Raw genomic sequence first — 26,356 nt, forward strand, 5'->3', positions numbered from 1 at the left:
CGTTTTCTATGAAAAAAAGAAAGAACATAGAAGCTTAAAATCAATCATTTTAGTTTTGTGCCAGACTAAAGAAAAACATTGCACACGTCATTTAATTTGTACAGAATAAATTGTTACGATTTTCGTAAGCAATCAATGTGTTGTTGTTTTTTTTTTTTTTAATTACTATAATAACGATGACGTCGAAATTTCAAATCAATCTTTTCTCCATAGTCAGTAGGGAATGCAATTTTTTTCACATTATCAGATTATGATTGAAAGAAAAAAAATGTTTCCTGAAAAAAAAAATTTTTGAATGTAAGCAGTAAATATAAATGTGAACAGGTAAGTGAAGACTAAAATATTCCGTAAATCTTAATTTACTTTGAACAAAAAAAGCAAACTGACACATTCATAGAAGGCCTTGCCAAGGGCTGTAATAGGAAAGTGACAATTTTACTTAACACGGTAATATTTAGAACAACACAAAGCACATAAGGAAGGTGAAATGCAATAGTCATTCATGTATATGGTAAAATTATTAATATTGTAAGATTGGACAAAAGAACTTGCATACATATTGAGAGACAGAAATTCATGCCATTAAGACTGCTGGAGGTTTTGCGTCACAACAAAAGTGTACACGTTTATGAACAGATAGACAGATGGACCAAAAATTCAGTGTGTCTTTCTCTTATGGCAGAATCCACTGTACAAAATTTGAAATAGTTAAGATGAAAACTATCTGAGGTAACGTGTCTAGATGGATAAATATATAAATACAGTTATACATATAGACTTCCTCTAGCAATAAAGTAAATAAATCACTTTATAATCTGTAAAAATGAAAAAGAAGAAAGAATTCGGTTAAAACTATAAAAATACGTCTTTCTAAATAGCTTCAAAAAAAGTTCTGAATAATACCTGCAAAAAAAGAAGTTCTGAATAGAGTCATAAAGCTCATGAAGAAATAAATTTTAAACAACAGACATAAGGTCATTCCATGGAGAAAGAACCTAAAGCTGTAGATCAGTAACACCAACTGTCGATGTTTCAAAGTAGGGATGTGATAATTTTTAAATCCCACTGCACTTTTTTTTCTTTGAGTTTACAGAAATATATTTCCTCGTATAACACACTGCAGGAAGATTAGCTACATAATTTTATGGACCATCTGGACCCATGGTGTAAGAATTATATTTGATTTTGTATCGATTGCGTATAGTTAATTGCAAATCTATCGGTATAATATGGAGGAAAAAAAAAAGAAAAATATCTTAACAGGAAATGCCATTACCACTTTCAACAAGAATCAAATGACTGTAACATGTAAACCTATCAATACTTAAAGTATAAATCTTACCGCAACGGTGCTCTTATCATCCAAGTCCAGTATTTTTCGTAGTCGTCCTTGAGTGGATACCGTTAGTTCCCTCCCGGAATCCTCCTCTATTGTTTTGTATTGTTCGGTAAAAGATTCATTTCCACAAACATTCCCCAACAGACACAAGCAAAACAGGAATGTATGTATATGTAACAATAACATCTCCTGGTTCTAAGCTCACAAATGGTCGAAATGTAAATGGATTTGGTACAAAAACATAATCCGACACGAATATAAAACAGTTCCCAATTCCAAACAAAGATTCTTTTAAACTTCCTGTCTTGGTGCTTTTAAAATTTAAGTAAATAACTCGACTATATTCTGTAGAACCTTTATAGCACACATAAGTTTAAAGAGACAATAATCGGATTTAAACTTTGAATAGAGGTCCGAGAGACCGGTTCTTAAAAACTTTACAACCTATTTTACTTCCTGATTTTATGCAAATTAGACATACAGGAGTTTTAACATGAGAAAGTCGCTCTCATGAAGCTGTGATGGTTCTCATCAGTCATAATTTGGTTATTTCTATTTGTATTTTATTGGTTTATCTTTTTGGAGGCACTGTCAGTTATAATTATGACATAGGATACGATTATCGGTACATCTACAAGGCAGAGTCAGTGGTTTTGGGCGATTTTAGAATTACTACCATCGTCAAGGTACCGTAGTTTTAATAGTTTACTTATTGTATAAAAAATATATTGTTAAAGCGGTTATATTGAAGGGTTGAAAGTTTGACGATTTCGATATATATAAAAATGGTGAGTGGAAACTTCAACGACTATTAGAAATTTGTCAACGTTTCCACATCGTCAGTTTCCACTGTTACGGTACATGTTTCTTGTTCAAGAATTCTTTTGTATCAACCCCTTTTTCAAAAAGTTAAATAATACTTCATAATCATGATTTTTTTTTACTTTAGTGTCATGTACAATGTAATTTTGGTTATTTTTAGTAAGTTTCAGTAGAAAAAATTATTGTTTGAAAAAAAAAATATTATAAATGTTGCAAAGTATATTTTTCTGGTACCCATTTTTGCGTACTATAATATATTTAATTCTATTGAATTTGAATTCTTTTCTCACCAACCAATGCAATTGATAGATAATGTAGATGATTGAAAATATATAAAAACTCAGTGTGGGTATGAATGTTGAAATGCTTTTGAGAATATAACTATTTGTTGCTTTCTTAATGAAGTGTATCGTGCAAGGTTGAAGCGATTTAAATCCCCACTGTAACTGATATATATGAAGGAACAGAATCATTCCTGTGCAAGTCTGGGCAGAATATAAGTCGCTAAGGCAATTTCAGAAAGCACTGGCAGCAACAAGGCTTTAAAGTTTAAAAGGTTTTGAAAAGGAATTACCATGTACATGTAGAACCAGCCCATTCTTCCAACTTACGTTTTAATAATTAATCATTTACATCAACAGTATAATACGATATTTAGAAATCTAGAAACCTAATGTTTTATATATATATATATATATATATATATATATATATATATATATATATATATATATATATATATATATATATATGCACATTTTTACAACAACTCTTAAACTAACATACAGTAAACTTCTTTTATAACGTACTCGGTTATAAAGTATCTCCGGCTGTAAAGTAGCCATTCCGTAGTCCCGGCAACGTGTCTATATATTTCATCGGAAAAAACACCGCTTACAACGTATTTGTATATAATGTAGTATCGCTTATAAAGTATTAGAAATTTGGTCCCGTTACATAATTATACCTCTTATAACGTATTCTGACACATGGTTTCACACCTTTCCAGAGCAATGACTGCGGATTAGTCACGGTTTGTTGACTTTATAGCTTTTCTGTATGGGTGTTTTTCTAACGAGGTTTCTTTGTTGTTTCAGGTAGATGTATATTTTTATAATAAATTGTTTGAATAAAGTTCATCGAGTAGATGTACTCAAAATTGTTTGAATAAAAATTCATCTTTGAGTCAGTAAATAGCAATATAACCGAAAATGATATAATTAAACTTGTGAAAGAAAAATACATTGATTCAATATCAGTAGACAGCGAGGACGACGAGGTCATGCCTGACACGTGCATACCATCTACCCAGACGATCAAAGGGCATAAGTCCGAAGTTTTCACGACTCTGGCAACTCTGGAGACTTTTGTAAATAAATGTCGTCAGGCCAAACAAACAAACATTACGGACTTTTTATATGATCTGACGATCATCAAGATTGTACAGCTCTTAAGTATACCCGTAAATCATTTATTTACATACTATAAAAAACTTTAAAATATCAATAAGACACTAGCGGTTTGGAAAGTGCTTACGATAAAGGTGTACTGTGTACTTCCGGTCTCCGTTTATAACGTACACCGGTTATAACGTAGGATTTATCACAGTCCCCTGAGATACGTTATAAAAGATGCTTACTGTAACTGCCCCTGCCCTAAATGAAGAAATATTAATATATATAGAAATCACATACAATTTCACTTTTATAAGGATACCAATGTCCGATCCAACCCAGGGTTGAACTCTTGATCTCGGAATCTGTCTCCTAGCAGTACATGAACAGCGCGCTAGACCGCTCGGTCATCGAGGGCTTGTCGAAATACTCTCTTTTGATGCCGATGGAATTTTCGCGGCGCTGCCATACACTAAACGGTCATTGAGGGTGAAAGATATATGTATACGAGGATTGTCCGGTAAAATCGTGAACAAGTTGTATAGATTGAAAAAAAAAAATCATCACTGCGTTCTAAAACTTTCACTACTTTTTAGTACATTTTTCATCAATATATCTAGCAAATTTCAAATAGATATCTGCTCACATAAACAAAATATGAGACTTTGTTATGTGTGGTATCGCCTTACGGAGCGCGGATAATAACGTCAAAGTGTCTAAAGCAGTGTCACGTTTCTTCTTTGCTAAATAAACATTAGATAAGCCGCACTTAAATTCGGGGATTTCATTGATGCACAAACTTGATTTTCCCTTTATTCCCCCATAAACAGTCGAGGAACCAATTTCGCACACACATGGGAACTTCTGAGGACTTATTAGTAAGTTATGGACAGTACTCTCACTATCAATCAACTAAACAGGCTACAATGTATCTTATATCGACGATCTACAGTGACAGCGTCTTTTGCTATTGTCAGTAGCTGTTTGTCCGCATGTTTTGTTCTACCCGGGGACCCGATCAAAAAGCTTCCGCGTAGAAAACTCCCATTTCACTTGTATACTAAAGATCTAGTAATGTTTTTATATTTTTTTCGTCTGTAGTCATTTAGAGTTTCTTAGGGCGTCATTATTAGATCTAAATCAAACTGAACTGCTCTCCGGTGCGCCATAACGTCACCAAACGTCACCATTTTTCGTGTGTTGCGTTTACCACTTTCCCATTTCAAATGCTCGAGAAACTGCCAAAAATTTAGCAAATGCCTTGATATTTTACAAAAGACGAAATAATAGATAGTGGATTAAAAACAGGATAATTTTTACTCCAACCTTATCTATTTAATACTTTTACTTCGAAATAATACTCGTGTATTCGCTAATGAAACCCAGGTTTTTTTGATCGTGCGCCGTAGGACCGTACCCTGTGCACATTCAAGCATAATAAAATCTTTATTTTTGTCTATATTTTATCAAAAAAATTAAGATGCACTTAAATATGATGAATAAACGTTTGCTGAAAATTTCAGCTTAGTGCGCCTATTATTTTTCGAGAAAAACTCTTTGTCCACGATTTTACCGGACAACCCTCGTATACATATATATATATATTTCCATAGCAGTTTAAATAAAGTGATTGCAACTTAGTAGCACTTTTAAAGATAAAACCCCATTTGCACTTCCTGATAAGCAAGATGAGAACATTATCCCTGAAAGACATAATTTATTTGGCGACTTGCTTTTCTTATTTCTAAACAACAATCACTCTAAGTACCTCAGAGTGAACATATAGACTTGGAAAATGGATATTGGCTCTAATCTTCTTTATACTTTAAACACCAAAAGATATATTTTCATAAATGATTTGAAGTATACATAAAAGTAAAAGCAAAATATAGTTAAAGATAGAAAAAAAAAAATTATAATCAAGATATATTGATAAAGTATGAAAATGACTCATGCATGTATGACTTGCTTTTCTAACCTTGGTTTTTGAAATTGAACCGGACGAAACCTTTTTCAGCTAGGCTTTTAAAGTCTATGCCCCTTTATTATACTATTCAACATCCACACAATTCTGATTCCCCATGAACTGTTGCTGTCTAAAAAGGGTATTTTAAAAGAGATATAGATCGGTCTGTTTTTTGATACATTATTCGGAAATTTCAAGTGTTAATTTTAAAGCAATAAAAATATCAAAGTTTTTGATTTAAAACAATAAAATTTATGACAACACAAGACAGAACTTTTACTCTTCTATGATACAATTTTTCTAAAAAAAAATGCACTGAACTTTTTCTTATTTTTCATTCGTAAAGAAGATGGACAGTTTGGAAAGTATCGCAACACAAGCTTTTTCTCCCTTAGCCAAAGTATGATGATTAATTTTACACTTTCGACTTAATAAAGGTTTTCATGCTTCATTTTGTTTTTATTAACATCATTTGATTAAAAAAAGGTAGAAACATCATTATTAAATTTAGTCATTTTCATTCTATTTCAAAACTAATAAAACATGGAATTTGTTAGAAAATGCAATGAATAGTTTATTGTGAATGAAATAAAGTTAAATAAAATAAACATGTTGTAACCTTAACACACTGAACATTTTTTTCAGTGTTTAATTATAATTTCAGATCATATATTAATAACGGACTTGAAGCATACGTTTTAGCCTATGATCAAACGTTGAATTTGATGCTGTGGTCAAGATTGCCACTTCTGACGTATTGCATGGCTAAGATCATGAAATGTATGGATTGTCGGTGACATCTGGCAAATTCGGCGACCAATTATAATATTTGTATGATACAATAGTGTCCCTCAGTAAAATTAAGAAATTACACAAGGGACTTATCCACAACATGTGTATAAAAAGCATTTTAAATCACTAGCATTAGCTTCAAGTTCTATCATTCAAAGGAAACTTTTAGAAAGCAGTAGTAGATGCAGTCAGCATTACAAGCATTTAATCATTGCAGGCCAAAGTAGGTCAAGGAAGTTTTTGAGACAATGTTTATTTTTTTTAAGAATATTTTTTCTTGAAATTCGCTGCTTTGCTGCAGAAAAGGGTCATTATTTATGTTATAGTGAAGCAATGCATCTTGCAGCAATAAATTTTAAGATAGAAATTATGGGGAGTTCGGATTTCAATGTTATTTTTTAATTTCAAAATTGCACAGTTTAATTTTTAATTTTTTAAAAACAAGTTTATGACAATATTCAGCCTAAAATGAAGATGAATATTTCTGATACCAATAAATGTACATCACTGACATAGTTAAAATAAAGTTCATTGTATCTGTGTTGTAATCCAGTTTGTCTGCTCATGCTCATAAAATACTTCAAATAGGTTTGAATTTAATTTAAATTAATCAAGAATTGTATATCTAGAGACAAAAAGAAAAAAAAATAGTTGGCCGTAAATGCAAAACTGTATATGGATGCAAACATATACAGTATAATCGTATAAATATAAAGCATGCTTACTAACTCTTCTTGAAACATAATTACTTTATTTTTATATATTTCCTTCAAGTAGATTAAAAATTAAAAAAAAAAGCAAGAGACGCATGGACCACCTCGCTCACCTGAGCACTTGGCTTAAGAAAAGCAGAGAGCGGCTAAGTATTAAAAAAGTTAAATATATAAGTGCCCCCTCCCCCCCCCCCCCCGGGGGGGGGGCAGGGGAGGTGGTCATGATTTGAACAAACTTGAATCTTAACTACCTGAGGATGCTTCCATATGAATATGACTAATTATGGTTTTGCTGTACTTAAGAAGTCTCTTACAGATTGTTTCCTATAAATTCCTAGGTAAAGCTTTTATTGCCCATTTTGGCCCCATTCTACCCCCGGGGGTCATAATTTGGACAAATTTGAATCTATACTATCTGAGGATGCTTCCCGTTAAATAAGACTAGTATTCCTGAGAAGTCTTTAAAATATTTTTCCTATGTATTCCTATGTAAAACTTTGATCCCCCCACTGTGGCCCCACCGTACTCCAGGGGGTCATGATTTGAACAAACTTAAATCTACATTACCTGAGAATGCTTCCATATAAATATGACTAATCGTGTCTTTGCTGTTCTTGAGAAAGAAGAATCTTAAAGATTTTTCTTATATATTCCTATGTAAAACCAAATTTTCGCTGATTCTTAATTATCTTCCCCTGAAAGAGAGCGTGACACTACATTTGGAAAAAAAAACTTGAATTCCTTTAATCAAGGATGCTTTGTGACAAGTTTGGTTGAAATAGACCCATTGGTTCTGGAGAACATGAAAATGTAAAAAGTTTACAGACGGACGATGGACATAATGTGATCAGGAAAGATCACTTGAGCTTTCAGCTCGGGTGAGCTAAAAATGATAGACAAGTTTTCCAATCTTTATTCTGCAAACCAACAAAATTTCCCGAAAAAAAGACTGTTTTACTACCTTTTATTTTAAATTAGGGTAATATGGCTAAAGTGTTTAGGGATTTTGGTTAAAAATTTTTTTTTAAATACATGTACGTAAGTCAAAAAATATTGCCTGTAGTTAAAGTGGTACTTAAATGTCAAAATAAACATTAAAAAAAATATGATGATTGAGAAAAAAAAAGAAAAGCAATTTTGACTAGTATATTTTTGTTTCTCAAATGACAAATTAAAGTCAGGAAATAAACAGGATAATTGAAATTCAGAGATTAAGATAAACAAAAACAGAAATATAACTTTATATTATGTTTTTAAAGCAAACATTTGTTAAAAATGACAGAACTTATATATCTATATATTTAAAAATACTTAGAGAGAGAGAGAGAGAGAGAGAGAGAGAGAGAGAGAGAGAATTTGTAATCATTGTTTGATAATTTCAAAATTTACATTGTTACTATCTCTCTACTTACAGTTCTGTGTAAGACCAGTTGAAAGATTGAATAATTCACTGCTGTGTCAACTCCATGTAGACAGTTTCACCCAGTCTGCTGGTGGAATAAGTAAATATTATCTAAGGCTATTTTATAATTCATTTCACGATCAATGTGTTTTGTATTTTTTTAAAAAACATTATTTTAAAATTAAGAGAAATGAAAAATACTGATAGAATAATTTGGGATATCAATTTTATTTTTGTGTTTTAATTGATTTTTTTTACTGTCATTTAGCAAAAACCAATCCCGTGGGATGGAACTTCGATAATGGGTATATATATTTATTTTGTAAATTTTCACATTTGTTACATAAAAATTAACACACGTAATATAATTTTAATTTAATTTCTAAAAATTAAAGATACATTGCGAATAAAGAAGGAAATTGCTTCATTGAGGTCAAATACATTTTTATCAGCAATGTATACCTGTATATTCATCTTAATGAATAACAACATTAAAAAAAACAAATATGTAAACAAAAAAAAAACAAAAAAACAAACAAACAAACAAACAAAAAAACTCCTTTATACTATATGTCTGAAAATCATAAAAGATCTGTCATTTTAGAATTGATTTTAGTTGACAGCAATGCTAGAATAGCCTAATACAAACCTGATTTTAGATTAATTCTGTGATATTTTTTTGTTAAAAATCAGATTCGAGTTTTTAATTTCTGAGGATGGTTTGATTAAAGAAATAGCACATCATCATGAAGAGAAGACTGACGTATTGAATCTAAAAAAGGTTCTTGCCAGCGTACTATCTGCAAAAGGAAAGGTTTGTTGATTAGTTTTTCTTGTATTTCAATTAAATGATATTAAATTTAAGTACAGATCCTTTAAGAAAACTCAAAAATACAAAACAATTTCCTAAATTTATATCATATTAATAATTAACTTGATTAGAATTTGCAAATATTAGTAAATGTTTTCCATCAAATATTGAAATATGTCACATTTTAATTATCCGTTCATGTTGTATATATTTAAAAGTTCTATTTTGATCTTTGTTTTTATAAAGCTTTATGGAAAAAATAGCTAACCTTGTAAATGTCAGTCATTAGAAAACTTAAATGTACCGGGACATTTTATTATAACTGCTTCTCTTACACATTGGAAATACAGTTATTTACTGACAATTGCCTTTGTCTTTTATTTTCCTTATGAAAAATAAAACATACCGCATCTTGGGATAATATTTACGCGACTCATTGAAACCATTCAAAGCATAGCTCTATTGATACAGATTTTAGTAATCAACATCAAATAGTTATTGTTGACATCTGTTGTCCAAAATATTTTCTATAAAATGTGTTAGTGTTCAAGTACTTAGTTCCATTCATGCAAAATTAATTACATCATAAAATGTAACTTGAAATGTCCATGAAATAAGTAATTGTCTCGTTTTTTGTAGCTTGGTCTTAAAAACAAACAAACATTTGACAACTGGGAACACGACCATTCTGGTAAGATTTTAAGATTTCTTGGAATAATAATATAATTTCATTCCGTGCGTGTACAGGATGGCACGGTAATAAAAGTAAAAAAGGAAACTTCTTTCACAATTTAATTTCTCTTTAAATCAAGAGAATCTGTTTTACCTCCTATATTTCAAGTCTATATTTGTAGCAACTGTCTATATATTCTACACGAACAAAATATACTCCCCATAAAATAAAAGAATATTTTGCAGGTTATTTGCCACACAACTATGTCCTTCAGAGCACAAGCTCAGGCTATAGAGTCCATAAATTTCATGAGAGCACAGACAAAGTGTATAGAAAACATGCAAAGGTAAATACATTTCCCGGCCCCTAGACCATAAATCGAGAACACACTTAAGCCAGAATTTCAAATTAGTATAACTTTTGAAATGATATTTAAAAAACAAAATATTTTTACCATGGGTTTGCAATTGAACAGTATACAAATTTGGAACTATTGAACCTTATTTGTTAAATAAAATTTATTAATATTAATTATTATTAAAAAAAAATTATTTAAAATCTAAAGGAAGAGGGCATACAAGGCGAGGACACTTCTGAGCCCTGAGACTCAGAGACAATATATTTCTCAATTTTCGAATTTCACGAAAAAGCTTTTATTTTTTTTAAAGTTATGTTTTCAGTAATGTTACCTTCAACACATTTGAATCATATATTTTATCGAGTGACTTATTGATTGACAATTTGTTTTTAAAGTTGACAGTTAAGCATATTTAGTAGAAAATTTATTTAAGCCAAGAAAAATGATTTTTTAATATGAATGGGTCAAGCCTGCATTCTTAATTAACGCTTAAATGACGGAAAAATAAATATAAAATCTATTTTATGTTTAAAAAAAAAGGAATCTGAACCCATTCTGTATGAAAATCGAACATTTCTGAAAAAAAATTATATGCTATAACAAACTCATTTATTAAATCACTGATAAACATCTCTGACATGATGACTTCGTAGCGTAGTGGTTAACGTGTTCATTCTCACGCCTAACAGTGAGCTTTGGAAAGAGTTCGAATCATGTGTGAAGTTTTTTTTTCACATAACTTATAAACATAAGTGAAAAATAAATTATTTATCAATAAGTTATTATAAACATGTGTGAAATAAAGGAAGCAAATGTGTAAAAGATGATATTGACAATACAATTTTCGAAAAAAAAAAATTCATAAACTTTTAGAATTGAGAAATGTCTTTTCTCTGAGCGGGAGATTGCCCTCGCCTTGTACGCCTCCATTCTCTCGACTGAGGTCTGTTCTCAATTTATGGTCTTTAGGCCAGGTTTTATTGAAATCAAATGACTGATGGTACTTTCCTTAATTCAGATTATTTTTTTTCTGAAGTTCAAATAACAGGCATCATTTTGTACTAACTAAATAAAAGATGTCTTGAAAGAAGATAAATTGTACTTCTTGTTCATTGTTCTGCTTATGATTATAATTATAATGATCGTTGATGAATGAAAAATATATTTGGTTTTTAATTATCAAGGTGTTTCGAGTGTTTATTACGTATTTTTTCAGACCCTTCATTATAGCCATGGTGGGGTTATTGAATATGTCAGAGCAGATGATAAAGTCATTCTTCAGAACAAAAACAAACTGTCGGAAACAAGGTAATCTCGATCGTCTGTGGGGAATTTTTGACAATTCAAACGCAAGTGCAAGTATGAAAAGTATATTTGAACAATTTTTTATTCTATTATTATATTTAAATTTAATATTATGTTTAATTAGAAAGAGAGTTAGATATTGCACAGAAATTGTTTTCATTAGTCCAAGAACTATTTTGTCATGAGTTGAAATGATGAAGCATTCTAACGCAATTGTTTTGTAAAATGAATTTTGATTGGATAATGCAATGATGTTTGAAGCAGTTAAACAAGCATTAACGAGAGGGAAAGCCTTTGTGATGTCATAATAGAGCGACGCAAAAAAGACAACACTCCGTTACGTATTTCATATTACAAAACTCAACAAAATAGGACGTAAACATCAAACAAAAGGCATAAATTGCATTAGAATGGGGATAACTATCTTCTAATTTGGTATTTGCGACCGTTAATGCTGATTTAACGGTCACAAACTTAGTTTTACCGGCGACGCGTAAAGTATTCCCTAATTTATTTACAGACATTCAGTTCTCGGCGAAAAAGAAATAGAGGAAGAAAAAAGTGGAGGTAGTATATTTTGATATTAATAGTTTTATCGTCGGACGATTCAGTATCCAAACTTTACTCAAATGAAATTTGAAATAATTTTATAATCTGCTAATTTAAATAAAAATATCATTATTAACGATATCAGTATAACTTGTATACAAGATTTTTAAGACATGGTTAGGATAATTATAATCAGCGTTACAAATGAATAGATTTAAGTTTACTTAAGATTTTTTTTTAATCAGTAAGTATCCCTCTTGAGTGTTAAAGTCTATTGTTTTTTAGGCTTGTATAATGGTCATTTTGCTTCATGTTAAATGAGATGCAGAAATTGACCGATTATTAAAGACACATTTCATCTCTCTATTCATCAATCCTTACTCTCGTACTGCATGATTGCAAATGCGAATGAAGTTATGGGATTTTTTTTTCATTTTCTTAATTTCTGTATTATAGTACATGTATAACGTATTACATCCAATTGTTAATTGCTACCACAAGGATTATTCTAAGATTTGTCTGAAAATTCATTTGGATTGGTAGAACATTTAAATTCGTTTTGAAAATAAGCTCATAATAAGTTTACATCATTCGCACATGACGCAGTGTTACTGACTTTTATGACCCGTAATTTTTCAGATCTCATTGTTGGTCCATCCACAAACCTATAGAATTCCTCACACGTATTTCTTTTTTCATGGCTTTGAATATCTCTAAAGCCAGCTTCCGTTCACAGTAACGCGTTGAAATTAGTTGAACTTTTCATAAGTTCACTTCTATCATCTTTCACAAAGTTAATTATGTAGTGCGTAAATATTCTCTACTAGCTTAAGTTTAAAAGCAAGACTTAGTGACTTGAAAAATCTCTCATACACCGTTTACCATGTCTCTTTCTTTCTTTTGACAACATCATTTCCTCTTGGAAACACTTTAAACTTAAGAAAAGAATTTCATATCAACTTTTCTTTTATACAAATAATCACTTTTGGTGTTCTGTTTTTGTAATTTTGTTTTCAATAATTTTCGCAATTTGTAGAAAAATGCTTGGAATCACTTTCTTGCGTTTTGTCAGAAATGAACATTTCTTTTTCTCATAGAGATAATTAATTTTTAAAAAAGTTGTCAACAAAACTTTCAGTTATTATAACATTAATTTAAGGATTACATATATCTAATGACTTTTTTCATGAAATAATTAAAAAAAGAAAGACGTTTTTCAAGTACGAAAAATTTTTGATGATGGCTTACCATAACTTTGAAAAGGATATCACTGGTCATATAAGGTTTACATGTATATCAATCATTGAGTTTGTTTTCTCTTAATCTTTAAAGATGTGAAAGACATTGAGTCGAACACTTCAACAGAAGTAAGACTTGTCAAGAAAATGTGAGTACTCGATAACTTTTCTGAAACTTTCTTTTTACTACACTCTATTGAGATTGTATATGTGTCCTCACATATGAATTAGGATATGATTAAGGACCCGCTGTCTAGTTTGTCGGGTATGCCAGATCATCAACGATAGTTGGAAGCGTGGGGTAACTTATACAAAACGGACTAAGCCCGCTATGCATTAATTGCCCCCATGTTTCCAACTGTCGTTGATGTCCCTGGCATACCCAACAACTAGACAGTAATTCCTTTTATTTACCTTTATATGTAAAATAAAAGTGTAGATATAAATTAAATATGCTGTCTAATAGATTTAAAATACACGAAGCATTCCGTGTTAATTTCAATAGTCCCCGCCCACTGACTTCAGACACAAAGAACCGCTAGAAATTGACATGCATATTAGTCACTTGATTTTCACTTAGGGCGAAATTTACATTCAGTTACAGTACCAACCAGACCCAACCTGACACCAAAGCAGTCCCAGAAAGCAGTCCCCGGGACTGCTTTGGGACTGCTGTGGGACTGCTCTGGGACCGCTATGGGACTGCTCTGGGACTGCTGTGGGACTGCTCTAGAAAGCAGACCCAGCAGTCCCTGGGACTGCTTTCTGGGACTGCTTTGTTCACTCATGCGTGAAAAAGGTTCTGAGTGACATGATAGCTCCGCCCCTTGTGTATTCTAAATTTGCAGCTCCTTGTTGTTGTTTTGTTTACTTTCTGCAGAGAGGTATTTAAGATAAAAGCAAATATAAAAAAACAAGTATTAATTTCTTACAAAAATTAAATAATTAGAGATAGTTATACATGTAATTACTAAATGTCTTCAGAGGGCTGTAAATTTACACAATTGTAGTCTAGAATTAATTTTAAGAAAATAAAAGTAGTTAAAAAGGGAAGTCAGGGGATAATTTTTATCCCTTAAATTAAACTTCAATACAGGTGTTTGAAAAAAAAATTATCTGGGCCTATTTAATAAATTAATGCTGTTAAATTACATATGTACTCAAAGTTTGCATTAGCACTATTTAAAAAAAACAAACAAACAAAAAACAAACAAACTTGTCATTTCAGTAACTTTTTTAAGATACATGTATTCAGAGGAACGTACTGTACTGGATTTTTTTCTTAATTGAAAAAGCTAATACCATGCTTAAAAAAGAGCACTCCATGCTATTTTTTACCACCCTCAAATAAAACCTAATAATTTATTTAATGACCATGAAATAAAATTATTCTACCATTTTTCTGTCAAATAAACAATGTGAACAATTATTCAGGGATTTATTTATGAATTAGTTTTTAATTTATAAACAAGTCATTAAAAGAGTACATTTATTTAAAAAATAAACATTTGAAAATATCGGGAATTGTGACTTGTTTCTTTTTTCTTTTGTTTGTGTTTACCTGGTCGGTTAATACAATGGGATTGTATAAAATGGTGTCAACACCTGAGGTTTCAATCGCCTTTGCGCATAATAAGAAAGTCAATGCATGTTATTTGGGTATCAGTGTTACACATCACTGAACACGCTGGTCAACATTGACACCAATTTCAATCTATGTCCTGCAAAAAATCTTAGTTTCAATAATTGTGTATAAATTTATTTCGGGATTAATTAATTTTGTACATAATCTGAGGGTTCCATTTGCATAATTTGCAGATGTACACTCGAACATTTATATAATAAAACACTTAAAACTGAGAATCTAAAGATAATTAAATTGGGAAGTCATTGAAAATAATCATGACTGAAATATAATACTCGGCAATGTTTAACAAAGAATTTTTCAGAAGCTCCAATACTTAAGAAAAATGCATTCAGAGTATAGTATGGGAATCGACCTTGCTCTATAATTATTATTATCTATTAAAAGCTAATTCTGGTATAAAATAAACAATTCAAGTTTAATTTTCTATATAAAAAATAAATATGAAAACCAATATCAATCACAAAAAATGAAGAAATTGGTTTATTTTGGTTAAAAATTAATATACAAAATAATTGTGTTTAAAAATTCATGTTATTAATAGGTGTGAACGTCTTCTTCATTCAATAATTATAATTTGTTTCTATACGCGTACTGTGATTTTCTTAACAGTTCAGAAATGACTGTCGCGTAAGAATTGTAAATATTTGTTGATACTTCTCAGAAAGAATTGCTCATCAATTTCAACTGCTTTTTATATAGTTACATTGTTTATTGGTAATCTCATTCTGAGTAAGCTCCGCCCATTAAATTAATTAACCCCGCCCACTGGGACTGCTTTCTGGGACTGCTGGGACTGCTTTCTGGGACCGCTGGGACTGCTCTGGGACCGCTCTGGGGCTGCTCTGGGACCGCTCTGGGACTGCTTTAGCAGTCCCAGAAAGCAGTCCCCGGGACTGCTCTGGGACTGCTTTGTGTCAGGTTGGGTCTGGTTGGTACTGTATAATTATCGAGAAATCAACACACTTAACTTTCAAAGAGATAACACAAAGATAGCATGTAATTAGAAATGTAAATATATAATCTATATGATCTTGCTCTCAAAATGAAAACACTCTTAATTTATTGCGATAATAATGGATTTTTTTCCAAATTGAATTACAGAAAACTTGATAAAGTTGATGCATTATCGCCATTAGACAAGTACTTGAAAGTTAAAGGCAGCATTGTTGTGCAAAAGGTAAGATACATTGTTGAATTCCAACTTTGTTTAAATAGATACCTTTCTTACTAAAGAGGTGATATCTTTTAGTAAAACAATTTTATGTTTGACCAAAAGCACATGATTTGGCGAAAAGTGGGAAAAATTAAGTAACTTAACAGTTCAATATAATATTTGAAAAGTTTTTTAAAAAGTTTTCGTACTGAAAAGTTTCTGGGAACCCTTTAAAGGTCTCTTTTTACATTTTACACAATTTAAATTTTCTTATTAGATTTAGGTTGAAAAAAAATACTGAAAAAAATAGCAATGTAACTCTTCTGTGGTGAAGATAAGAAAATTTGTTTGAGGAATGTATCTTAAAGAAATCATTTTTATGGTTTGATTACAGGACAAACGAAAAACGACTGCTTTATCAGAAGTTGACAACAATATTGAATCAAATGTAGCATGCATTCAGTCCTACAAAGAGGAAGGTGAATAAGCAATATGTCCTAAAAGATTTGATCACTTTACTTTTTCATGTCACTCTTTAAACAATACATTTTTTTTTTATTGTTTTAGTCAACAGAAACAGATCGGATTGTTTTGCAGACCTTGTGCAGATTATTAATCGTCTTCCGGAGGAGGATTATGCAAAATTAGCAACACGCGAGTTTGCTAGGGAATGCAAATTAAATGACACAAGCTGCTCCAGTAGACAAAATCTATTCATAGATCTTCTATTCAAAGAAGGACACAATATTACACAAAATCTGATTATCAAACACTTCTTAGAAAAGAAAGATGTCAATGAAACTGTCATTTTTCGAATATTTTTCCATATAGCGGATATGAAAAAACCCACAATGGTAATTTATTTTGCAAGCTTCTTAAAACGTCTTTGTACTTCACATATTTTAATAGAGCATATTATGGATACATGGCTCCATGTATTTTAAAACATGATTCTTTATAAATAATATAATATAATATAATATTTTTGTAATATTATATATATATATATATATATATATATATATATATATATATATATATATAGAGTTATATATATAGTTATATATATATATATATATATATATATATATATATATATATATATATATATATATATATATATATATATATATATATATATATATATATATATATATATCTGCAGGCTTTATTAGAAGCTGTGGAAGAGATATGCCTCGGTCAAGATCATACAAATATAGGTACATATCGAATTTATTTTCAACGTCATCTATCCTGGAAATAAAAGTAAATTTGAGATCGATCCTATGGTAGCATCGTATTTTCATAAATTCAAGTCTTCTGATCATTATTGACAATTAATTTATTGTAAATTACATCTAGTTAAAACTAAATACAATAATGGGATTGGAATTTATGTCCATATTTACTGTGATCGAACATGTTTCTCTATCATCCATCCCAAAAAAAAAGATTAAAATTTATGTAGGTAACAAAGATGTATAATAATTTGTTTTTTTTTATTTTGACTACTAAAATTGTAGGTTGTATCCATTTGATAATTTCGTGTTATTTTTCAATTTAAAGCTTGAAATTGCTCTTTAATATAAATGCATTTTATCTATTTTATGAATGTTTCTTTCAGGAAAACCAATGAATCCTTTAACTTTCATTACTTTATTGTAATTTATGTAATTTTTTTTTGAAAGCATGGATACCTAGCATACATTAAGTCACGTGACTTCAAAACATTATCTCGAACATCTTGATCCTCGTTGAAATTTGGAAAAAATCTTACGATATATTTTTTTTGAAAATATGACTGAATTCTCTAATATCAATAATTTTTTCATATTCTAAGATTCAGATAGATGCCCTTAAATTTTACATATGTATGTTATGCAAGATTACGTTCATTGTACAACGTGTTTGGATTATAGTTAATGTTATCTGAGTTGATATTTATGATCTTTGAAGGATTAATTGCCATGACCAAAACCCACAAACATGCCTGTTTGGCACTTGGGACATTGATAAGAATATTTCGAAACAATTCTAAGCATAATGAAAAGACAGACCATCTTCTCGATTCCCTTCAGAAGTGGTTATCCCCACACAATCAAAGTAAGGAAATATTATGTATTTTTAAATTTTCTTGCTTGCATTGCAAAGGAATACAGAAAAATATGCTTTGTCTTCAAACCCAGGCTAGCTGCATTTTAGTTAATTTTGTTCAAACATTTGTAAACATGAAAAAAAAATAACACAATACATGTATATTAAAAACCAAGCATAAAGAATGCTTAATACTATAATAAGTTTTGTTCACTGAATTAATTTGCTGTGAATGTTGTCTTCTTAGCTAATTGCGCTAAAAGCTCAAGTGTCGTCCGGCGTCTGTTCGTCCGTTTGCAATTGTCGGTCTTTTCGTCCCTCTGTAAACTCTGCATATTTTCGACTTCTCGAGAAAAACTGGGCTAATTTTAACCAAAGATGGCAAAAAGCATTTTTGGGAATCAAAATTGTTCATTAAAAAGGGCAACCCCCTCCTTCAAAGGGGAGATAAACAAGAAGAGGCAAAAAATATGAATAAAGATAATTTAAAAAAAAATTCTCTGAAGAGCCATTAAGCCAGAAGTTATGAAATTTATGTGCAGGCCTCTCGAAGATTTTATTTTGCTCTAAATATGGCTAGGATGGGGCCAACATAAGAAATCCAACTTTTACAGTGAAATATAGAGTGGGTAAACTTCAAAATTCTTCTAAAGAACCACTGGGTCATGGAAGATTAAACACATATGCTAGCTTCTTAATACAGTTTAGATTCTAAATTGTTGAAACCATACCCCCGAGGATAGAGTGGGACGGGTTCAGAATAGTATAATATGGGAACATATGGGAAGATGTATATACTAGTGCCATGAGTATAGTGAAACTGATATGCATGCATTCTCAAATGGGGATACAATATAGGATAATATTTATATTGGAATATATCGGGAAAAAAACTTTAGAAATCTTATTGAGATCAACAATCACTATTTGACAACAATCCGAACTTATGCTCTTATTATTGACCCTGCGCATTACAGTTAAGTGCGAAATGGAAATATCGGCGATTTTTAAGGTAATACATTCTATGCAAGGATTTGCGATTCTTTTTAGTTCTTTACTAATATTGTTAAATACTAAATATTGTGGACGATTAGATTTTTATTTAGACTTGTCATGTGATGTGGCAGTCACGTGATTTTAGCAACTATACTTGCAGCATTGTCATCTATTAATTCCAATATTGCAAGATCTTTACAAAGTTTATCATCTAAGTTCAATTTAATTCTTTTTAAAATCTGAAAAAAACCAACAGGGCTAAGATTTTTCAGATGAGCGATGTGCCCCATGGCATTTTATTTTGCCCTTGTTCATTTGTTTTGAGATTACGTATTTTCAGCAAATTATAAAGAAATGTGCAGTAAAAAAATACCACGCCGATCAGTGGACAGATTTGATGGTGAACTCCATAATTACACTTACTCCAAAATGGTGTTAATCCATGCCTTGGGAAACTCCGGAAACGCCAGGGACCACCTCCTGACGTACATGAGGCCCGGGGAGGGGGACAACAGCTGGAGAAGAGCTGCTATCATAGGAATGAGGCACTTTAACTGCACAGAGGTATTATATTTTGTCGAATTTCAGGGATAAGAAAATTTAGAGATGCAAGTGTTCAAAGGCATATCAGATGACTATTATTCTATTTTTCAATTTATTTTCATAGAGCTCTGCTGCTTTACTTGACTTGGCCGTCAACGATGAACACTCCTTAGTTCGACAACAAGCCATTGAATATTTTGAAAATCATCCTTTATCGAAAAGAAGTATTCCACAGCATCGAGACATAATTTTAAGGTACATGCATAGTATAAAAGTTTTAATATAATTCAAAAAGTTTTGATGAGAAGAATTCATATAAGGGATTGCCCTTATTTGATATCTATAACGTAAATGGCATTTGCTTAATATAGATCTTTTAATGCATATAGATTGCCTGCTACGTGCAACTTTTAAGAAACGCGAGGGAAAAAAATCTATAAAATTTAAAAGATTGCATAACAATTTTCAATAAAGTGTTTTTATACTATAATCTTTTCATTAAAATTAATCTAATATCCATAACTTCTTTTTAGTCGACACTACACGTATCAAACCTTGATGCGAGTTAAGAGAGGTATTCTTGACGTAAAATTCAAAGACGGCTTCTTTTTTGCAATGAGACTTCCTGGTATACAATGGAATAAACAGATGGGAAATAGTGCCCTTGGAGCAGGCATTGGACTTATTTTGACAAATGAACTTGAAATAGAAATAAGTACGTGAAGTGTAACATAAACGACCTTTTCACAAAGCGTACGCTAGGAAAGAATACCATTTGTAAATAAGATACTATTGTGTTTAAAATGTTTACTTCAACAATGAATAAATCTATGTGAAATAATCAATCAGAGCCTGAAAACATATTACATATTATATTCATTTTTCAGACGTCTGCGTTTATCTGACACGATTCTTATGTATATAAAAGTTAGATAAATTATGTTATGTATTAAGCTTTCATTCATTCTCGTTTCTTATGATAAACTTCAGAACCACTCAGTGGACACGCCATGTTGAATGTCTATGACGATGCATATGCAAAAGTTATGATTGGTTGGCTTGGAATAGAACAGAATCTCTTCCGCGCTCACGCCTGCTACAGGGGGCATGCGGGATATGATATAAACATCCTAAAGGTATACTTTACTATTTCTAATTAACATTTCCATTGAAAAAGATTCGGAAAAATTGGGCTTTATTGAGAGACTTAAGATACGAAATACATATGTAACTCATGCTGTACAATACCAGTCTCCCTTCAATCAGTATAAGGATAATTTGTAATATTATACATTAAAGAATTTTTTATGTTTTTTTTCCCTTTTTTTCTAAAGGAATATTTTTATCGTAGAAGATGATATAAATTAAATAGTTTTAGGGGGACCAGCCCTCTGATAAAAGAGATAACTTTCCAAAGAAAAAATCCTAATATTACCCATAGTTTATCTTACAAGCGTTTAGTAATGGAGACATTTGAATATTCAATACATTCAAACCCAACAAAGAACGGAAACATTGACTTCTATTTCATTTTGCCTATATTTTTTTCAGATTTTTTTTTTTATAACATTTGATATTTACATCCAGAGCATTATGTTTTCTAATATGAATTTAATAGGTATGACACTAAATATTATTTTCTTACATATCTCCTATTTTTAATTTTGTGTTGTGATAATAAATTTTTCTCCTCCCAAATCTCTGTGCAAAAATTTCTTCATATCATGAAAAAATAACCAACTCTCCATACTTCATATTATTTTCCATTTGAATCTAATGCTATAGATCTAGATGAAATTTAATGTTTGGAAGTTTAAAAAGAAATTGTAAAATTAAGAGCAGTGGGTCATTAGTCCTTAATTCGACAACCTTTTTATATTTGTTTGTTAAATTACTCGTTCGTTTATAAATTCCCCCTTTATCAACACAGAGTTGTTATTTTCTGCATTGCAAACTATGAAATCAATAAGACTTAGTGAAAAGTTTATTGAAAGGTTGGCAAATATGACTCGCACATATACATATGTAACAGGATCTCAAACCTGTCTTCTAACCTTAATGTGTAAGATCTTTGTGCCTTAATATCCCTAAAACAAAACAGGGTACAAGAAAACAATAAAATACACGTAGAAAATTATTAATTTCCTCAATTTTTTTGCAGGACTTTGGAGTCAATGGCATACAGGACTTAGCAACAATATTCGACAGAATCGTGAAAAAAGTTGTCGTTCCAATCAAAAACGCTGTTAAGGCTTTCAAAGACATTATTCAGTTATTTGACAATGGCGTTGAATACATTGTCAACAAGATTATTGAGCTGGTGAAAAACTTTCCACTTATTTTAGAAGGCATCATTCAAAATGTCATCAAAGCAGTCATGAAGGTCATTGAGTATGGAGGGGTTCCTTGGATTGACCAAATAAAGAAGATAATTATTAAAGCCAGATATTTTGTAGAAGACGTTAAGGAGGACCTAACAGAGTTTTATAGTGTAAGGAACTTTGTTTCATGGATATGTCCTTTGATGATTAATCAAATGATTATACACTTCATTTTACCATATTTACAAAATATAGTCTTAAATATAGACTATATTAATGCGTTCTCTTTTTTCAAAATTATTTGTTGAACAATTTTATCAATGTTATTGTGTATTACATGTCCTCCTCCGTCATTCTAGACTATAGCTGATGCCAGCACAGTGACCTTGCCCTATGTTGCCAAGAAGTTGTTTGACTCAGTTGCAACAATAATCTCAGCAGTGAAAAATTTTTTGTCAAATCCGGTTCAGTCTGCAACGGTCTTTGGAAAATCTGTACTAGAGTTAGTTCAGTTTACATTTTTACATTTTTATGAACATTTTATATTACATTTTTATGAACTTAACAATTTTATTTACATAGTCTCGTCGACATGTACATTTTTGAAAATAAATTACAATTTACACTTTAACATTTATTTTGGTATTTTTTTCTAGATTCAGTTTTCTTTTGTAGTATCAAGCTTGCAATTGGAATGTTTCTAGATGTGAAAAATAAAGTTGTAGAGAGTTTGTCGTTTCTGAAAGGTACTACTTGTTTATCTGTATAGAGTGAAAAAAAAATGCACTTGGTAAATGAAAAGACGGAAACAATTGTTTTTCTTTTAGGAATTCCTCAGCATTTCTGTTGAAAAAATGTTATCGTATATATTAAATCGAAGTGCATGTCTTTTTATCAGCTTTATCTTAATTGGAACCTTTTGAAAAAATAGTGTTACAAAATATTCTTTCATTGATTAAAAACAAAATATGAGGGTAACCTGGATATGAATACATTTAAAAATTTAAATCTTTCATGAATTTTATTTACATTAAAAAAATATCATGTCCTTTTTTTTTTTTTATTAATTTAACGACGTTTCTAACAATAGGTGGTACGCCATTTTGGGTGGACTACTGGGAGGATTTTAAGGAGATTTTAGGAGACGTCAAAGACCTACTTGTGCTTCTCTCTGATAAAAGAGAAAGTCAGTCCACCGAAGAGTTGGAGGATGAACTTTCCACTGCACTTACTGATGGCATTTCAATGACGGTAAACTGATAAAAACCAAACCGATTGATTTACATTGCCCCTTTAGTATTGGATATTTACTCAATACATTTCTCATTTGTCTAAATCTTGTTATAATAAATGGAAAGATTTCTCTAATTACGATGTTAATTATTCATCGTATTCTGTTATCTGAAGTCAAATTATAAAATCATTAAAAATTATTAACTGTTTTGCAGAGAGAGCAAACCAATATTTTTATAGAAGCTATAAAGGAGTCATTTGGGAACATAACAACTCAGTTTAAAAACACATTGGGTGACTTAGTTTCTCCGTTTTTCAATGCGTTCCACTCTGTTTTGAATGCAGTCAAAGAAATCAAGTCTGGATATACTTCGGTTAGAGATATGTAAGACATTGTATTTGTTACTTTACTCTTTTATTTGGAAAAGAGCAACGTACGAATTATTTATTGATGTAACTTTTCTCACGAAGAAAGATGAATAATTGCACAAATTATTGTAGATTCATTAAAACAAAGAATATTATACAAAAGATTTTTGGCTCCAAATTCCACATAACATTTCCGAAGCGGCGAAGAGTTGAGGACTCTACTTGTGGAGTAGGTGTTTGGCCCACAAATACGAATGGGAGATATCAAACACTAGGCGTTGATGTCCGAATTGGATACAACGCTGACGTAAGATTATTTGACTTATGTTTATGAACGGTTTCTGTAACTTTGAAAATGATTTGACAGTAGGATATTAAATTAATATCTCATGCGTTTTCATAATAAAACACAAACATTTAAAAAGAAAAACGTATGTGCGTTCTGATTATGAAATATTCGTTTTCAAATAAAGATATACAGAATCATACAGATCGTCTACCTTTCGGCTCTTTAAGAACAAAGTAAACTTTTTTAATTTGTTCAGATTCGATGTCCAGTGAATGGCGAAGTTTTTAGAGAAAATAACAGAGTACTGATCTTGCCTACAGATGAAGATTTCATCGAATTTGAAATAATAATAGAAAATATTATTCCCAATCCATCAATCCCATTAAACGGTCAATTTCTCTCAGCGGGTAAAGACATTATTGGAAAAGCCGACCAATCACCTTGCGATTATAATTCCATTCATGTATCTGTGCGGAAAAAGAATCTGATAAGAATGTCAGATTCTGAGTACGAATACATAGACCCGTCTCCGTTTCTGGATCATCTGCTTCCCAATCCAGAATGGATCTGGGAATGCAAAGATTACACTTACATTAATTATCTAAGTGTTGTTTCTGCTGATGCCGTTGGAGAAACACTCGAGAAATTGAAAGATAAAATTTCTAGAGCACGCTTCGAAGGAGCTGAAGATCTTGGGAACGAATTTCCTCCTGAAGAACCTAATTATCGCCCTCCAGAGTTCGAAGTGGCTTCTCCGGATGATCCAGTTGCTGTTGGTGCGTGGAACAAGTTCAAGGAAGGATTCAAGGGTCTCGTTTCAAACTTCAAGGACATTGCGAAACAGCTTTTCGATTTTTCAAATAACAGGTCATATATTTTGTTTTATCGTGAAATCCAGACTCTGTAAACTATGTAAAAAGATATAAGGAAGATGTGCTGGCAGGAAAACAAATTAACTTTGCTAATTTCGATATAAGGAATGAAATATTTTCAAAATATCTAACGTATTCGATTTTCTATAATTTTTGATTTGTATTCTGACCTTATTTCAGGACTGGGCCTAATCTTCTTGATCTGGTGAATGTTAATTCATATACACTTGGAAGAATTAAAGAATTACTAGGGGATAAAGTTGCAACTGAAATGAAAATTCTATATGAGAAACTAACGCAGCTGCGATCGTCCATTTCTGCTCAAAATCTTGAGGGGATGTCAATATCAAACCTCCGGGGTTTACTATCAGCATCGTTCAGTACAGCATCTGGATCAAAATCAAACATGGTATCAAGAATTCTCACTAGGACTGAAAAAGGTTTGTTCATAGCAATACTTTTTTAAGATTAAACATAAACAACAGAAAAGTAGTAAAGCTTTATAAATAATTTTGCAAAGTCATATCATTCAGTTGCTTACTTTTTATTATACGAGTATGAATAAATACACGTATATCCTTTTCTTTAGATTGCCCGATGTTTCTCAACAGACTTCCAAAAGGCCCTGGAAATGTTTGTTTTGTGCATCGTACCTGCAATGAAATTTCCTGTGCTGTTTTACTTTCCCATGCCAATCACAGAATAATGGTAACTGCCGATATCAAAATGGATGGATGTTTGAAACAAGTAAACGTCACAGCACAGTCAACTTCAGTGGTAATAAATTTTCAAGAAGGTGAGTATTTAATTTTAGTTTCTATACGTATCTACATTAAATCATGTAAAAATGCTAGAAAATAGAATCTTGTCTATCATTCTGCAAGAAAAATACCAATAATGTATATAAAGAAAAATATTTAAGGAATCAATAACTAGTTTGTTGGATATACCAAGGCATTAACGACAGTTGTAAACGTGGGATAATTTGTAAAACGGACAAAGCCAGTTATGCATAAATTATCCCACGTTTCCAATTGGTCTTAAGGCCCCTTTTATACCCAAGAAACGTATACTTTCATTCATATTTGAAATAAAAATATAAATATAATTAAAAGATTCTGTGTAATGGATATGAAAAAACACGAGGAATTCCATGTTAATTTCCGTAGTCCCCGCACACTGACGTTAGGAACATGCACTGACAGTTGCGGGAAATTGACATCTGTATCAGGCACTTAATCTTTCACTTCCTGAAAATAACATTCAGTTGAAATAATCATGAAATCAACACACTTTAAAATTATCAAAGAGTTATCACAGAGAAAAAAAGTTGAAATGTAAATATGATACGATAAAATATCAAATTATTTACTATCGATATACAAGAACACATGGTTGTTTCTTTGGAAAAATAATAAAACAACAAAAACTTAAAACAACATAGTGTTAACATGTCCTGATTTTCCTATCTTTTAT

The 26,356-nt window shown here is 31.0% G+C and overlaps 1 protein-coding gene across 1 annotated transcript in view; it reads left to right on the plus strand.

Moving 5' to 3' along the window:
* Nucleotides 1-1,860: 1,860 nt before the first annotated feature.
* LOC133178169 (uncharacterized) overlaps nt 1,861-26,356 on the plus strand; it is a 51,151-nt gene continuing 26,655 nt past the window's right edge. Inside the window, exons 1-27 of the mRNA XM_061312917.1 lie at nt 1,861-2,025; nt 8,441-8,528; nt 8,697-8,733; nt 9,122-9,242; nt 9,879-9,930; nt 10,158-10,258; nt 11,487-11,578; nt 12,096-12,142; nt 13,457-13,511; nt 16,112-16,187; nt 16,558-16,642; nt 16,731-17,017; nt 17,329-17,383; nt 18,120-18,266; nt 19,594-19,817; nt 19,921-20,051; nt 20,330-20,511; nt 20,787-20,932; nt 21,958-22,287; nt 22,477-22,619; nt 22,793-22,863; nt 23,208-23,368; nt 23,566-23,735; nt 23,852-24,026; nt 24,265-24,875; nt 25,061-25,320; nt 25,470-25,676. Of these exons, the coding sequence (XP_061168901.1) occupies nt 1,861-2,025; nt 8,441-8,528; nt 8,697-8,733; nt 9,122-9,242; nt 9,879-9,930; nt 10,158-10,258; nt 11,487-11,578; nt 12,096-12,142; nt 13,457-13,511; nt 16,112-16,187; nt 16,558-16,642; nt 16,731-17,017; nt 17,329-17,383; nt 18,120-18,266; nt 19,594-19,817; nt 19,921-20,051; nt 20,330-20,511; nt 20,787-20,932; nt 21,958-22,287; nt 22,477-22,619; nt 22,793-22,863; nt 23,208-23,368; nt 23,566-23,735; nt 23,852-24,026; nt 24,265-24,875; nt 25,061-25,320; nt 25,470-25,676 (4,219 nt within the window). The remainder of the gene's footprint in view (nt 2,026-8,440; nt 8,529-8,696; nt 8,734-9,121; nt 9,243-9,878; nt 9,931-10,157; nt 10,259-11,486; nt 11,579-12,095; nt 12,143-13,456; nt 13,512-16,111; nt 16,188-16,557; nt 16,643-16,730; nt 17,018-17,328; nt 17,384-18,119; nt 18,267-19,593; nt 19,818-19,920; nt 20,052-20,329; nt 20,512-20,786; nt 20,933-21,957; nt 22,288-22,476; nt 22,620-22,792; nt 22,864-23,207; nt 23,369-23,565; nt 23,736-23,851; nt 24,027-24,264; nt 24,876-25,060; nt 25,321-25,469; nt 25,677-26,356) is intronic.

Source organism: Saccostrea echinata, unplaced genomic scaffold, assembly GCF_033153115.1.
Source record: "Saccostrea echinata isolate AGI-Se365-2 ecotype Australia unplaced genomic scaffold, CSIRO_AGI_Sech_v1 ptg000002l, whole genome shotgun sequence".
NCBI classification, from domain to species: domain Eukaryota; kingdom Metazoa; phylum Mollusca; class Bivalvia; order Ostreida; family Ostreidae; genus Saccostrea; species Saccostrea echinata.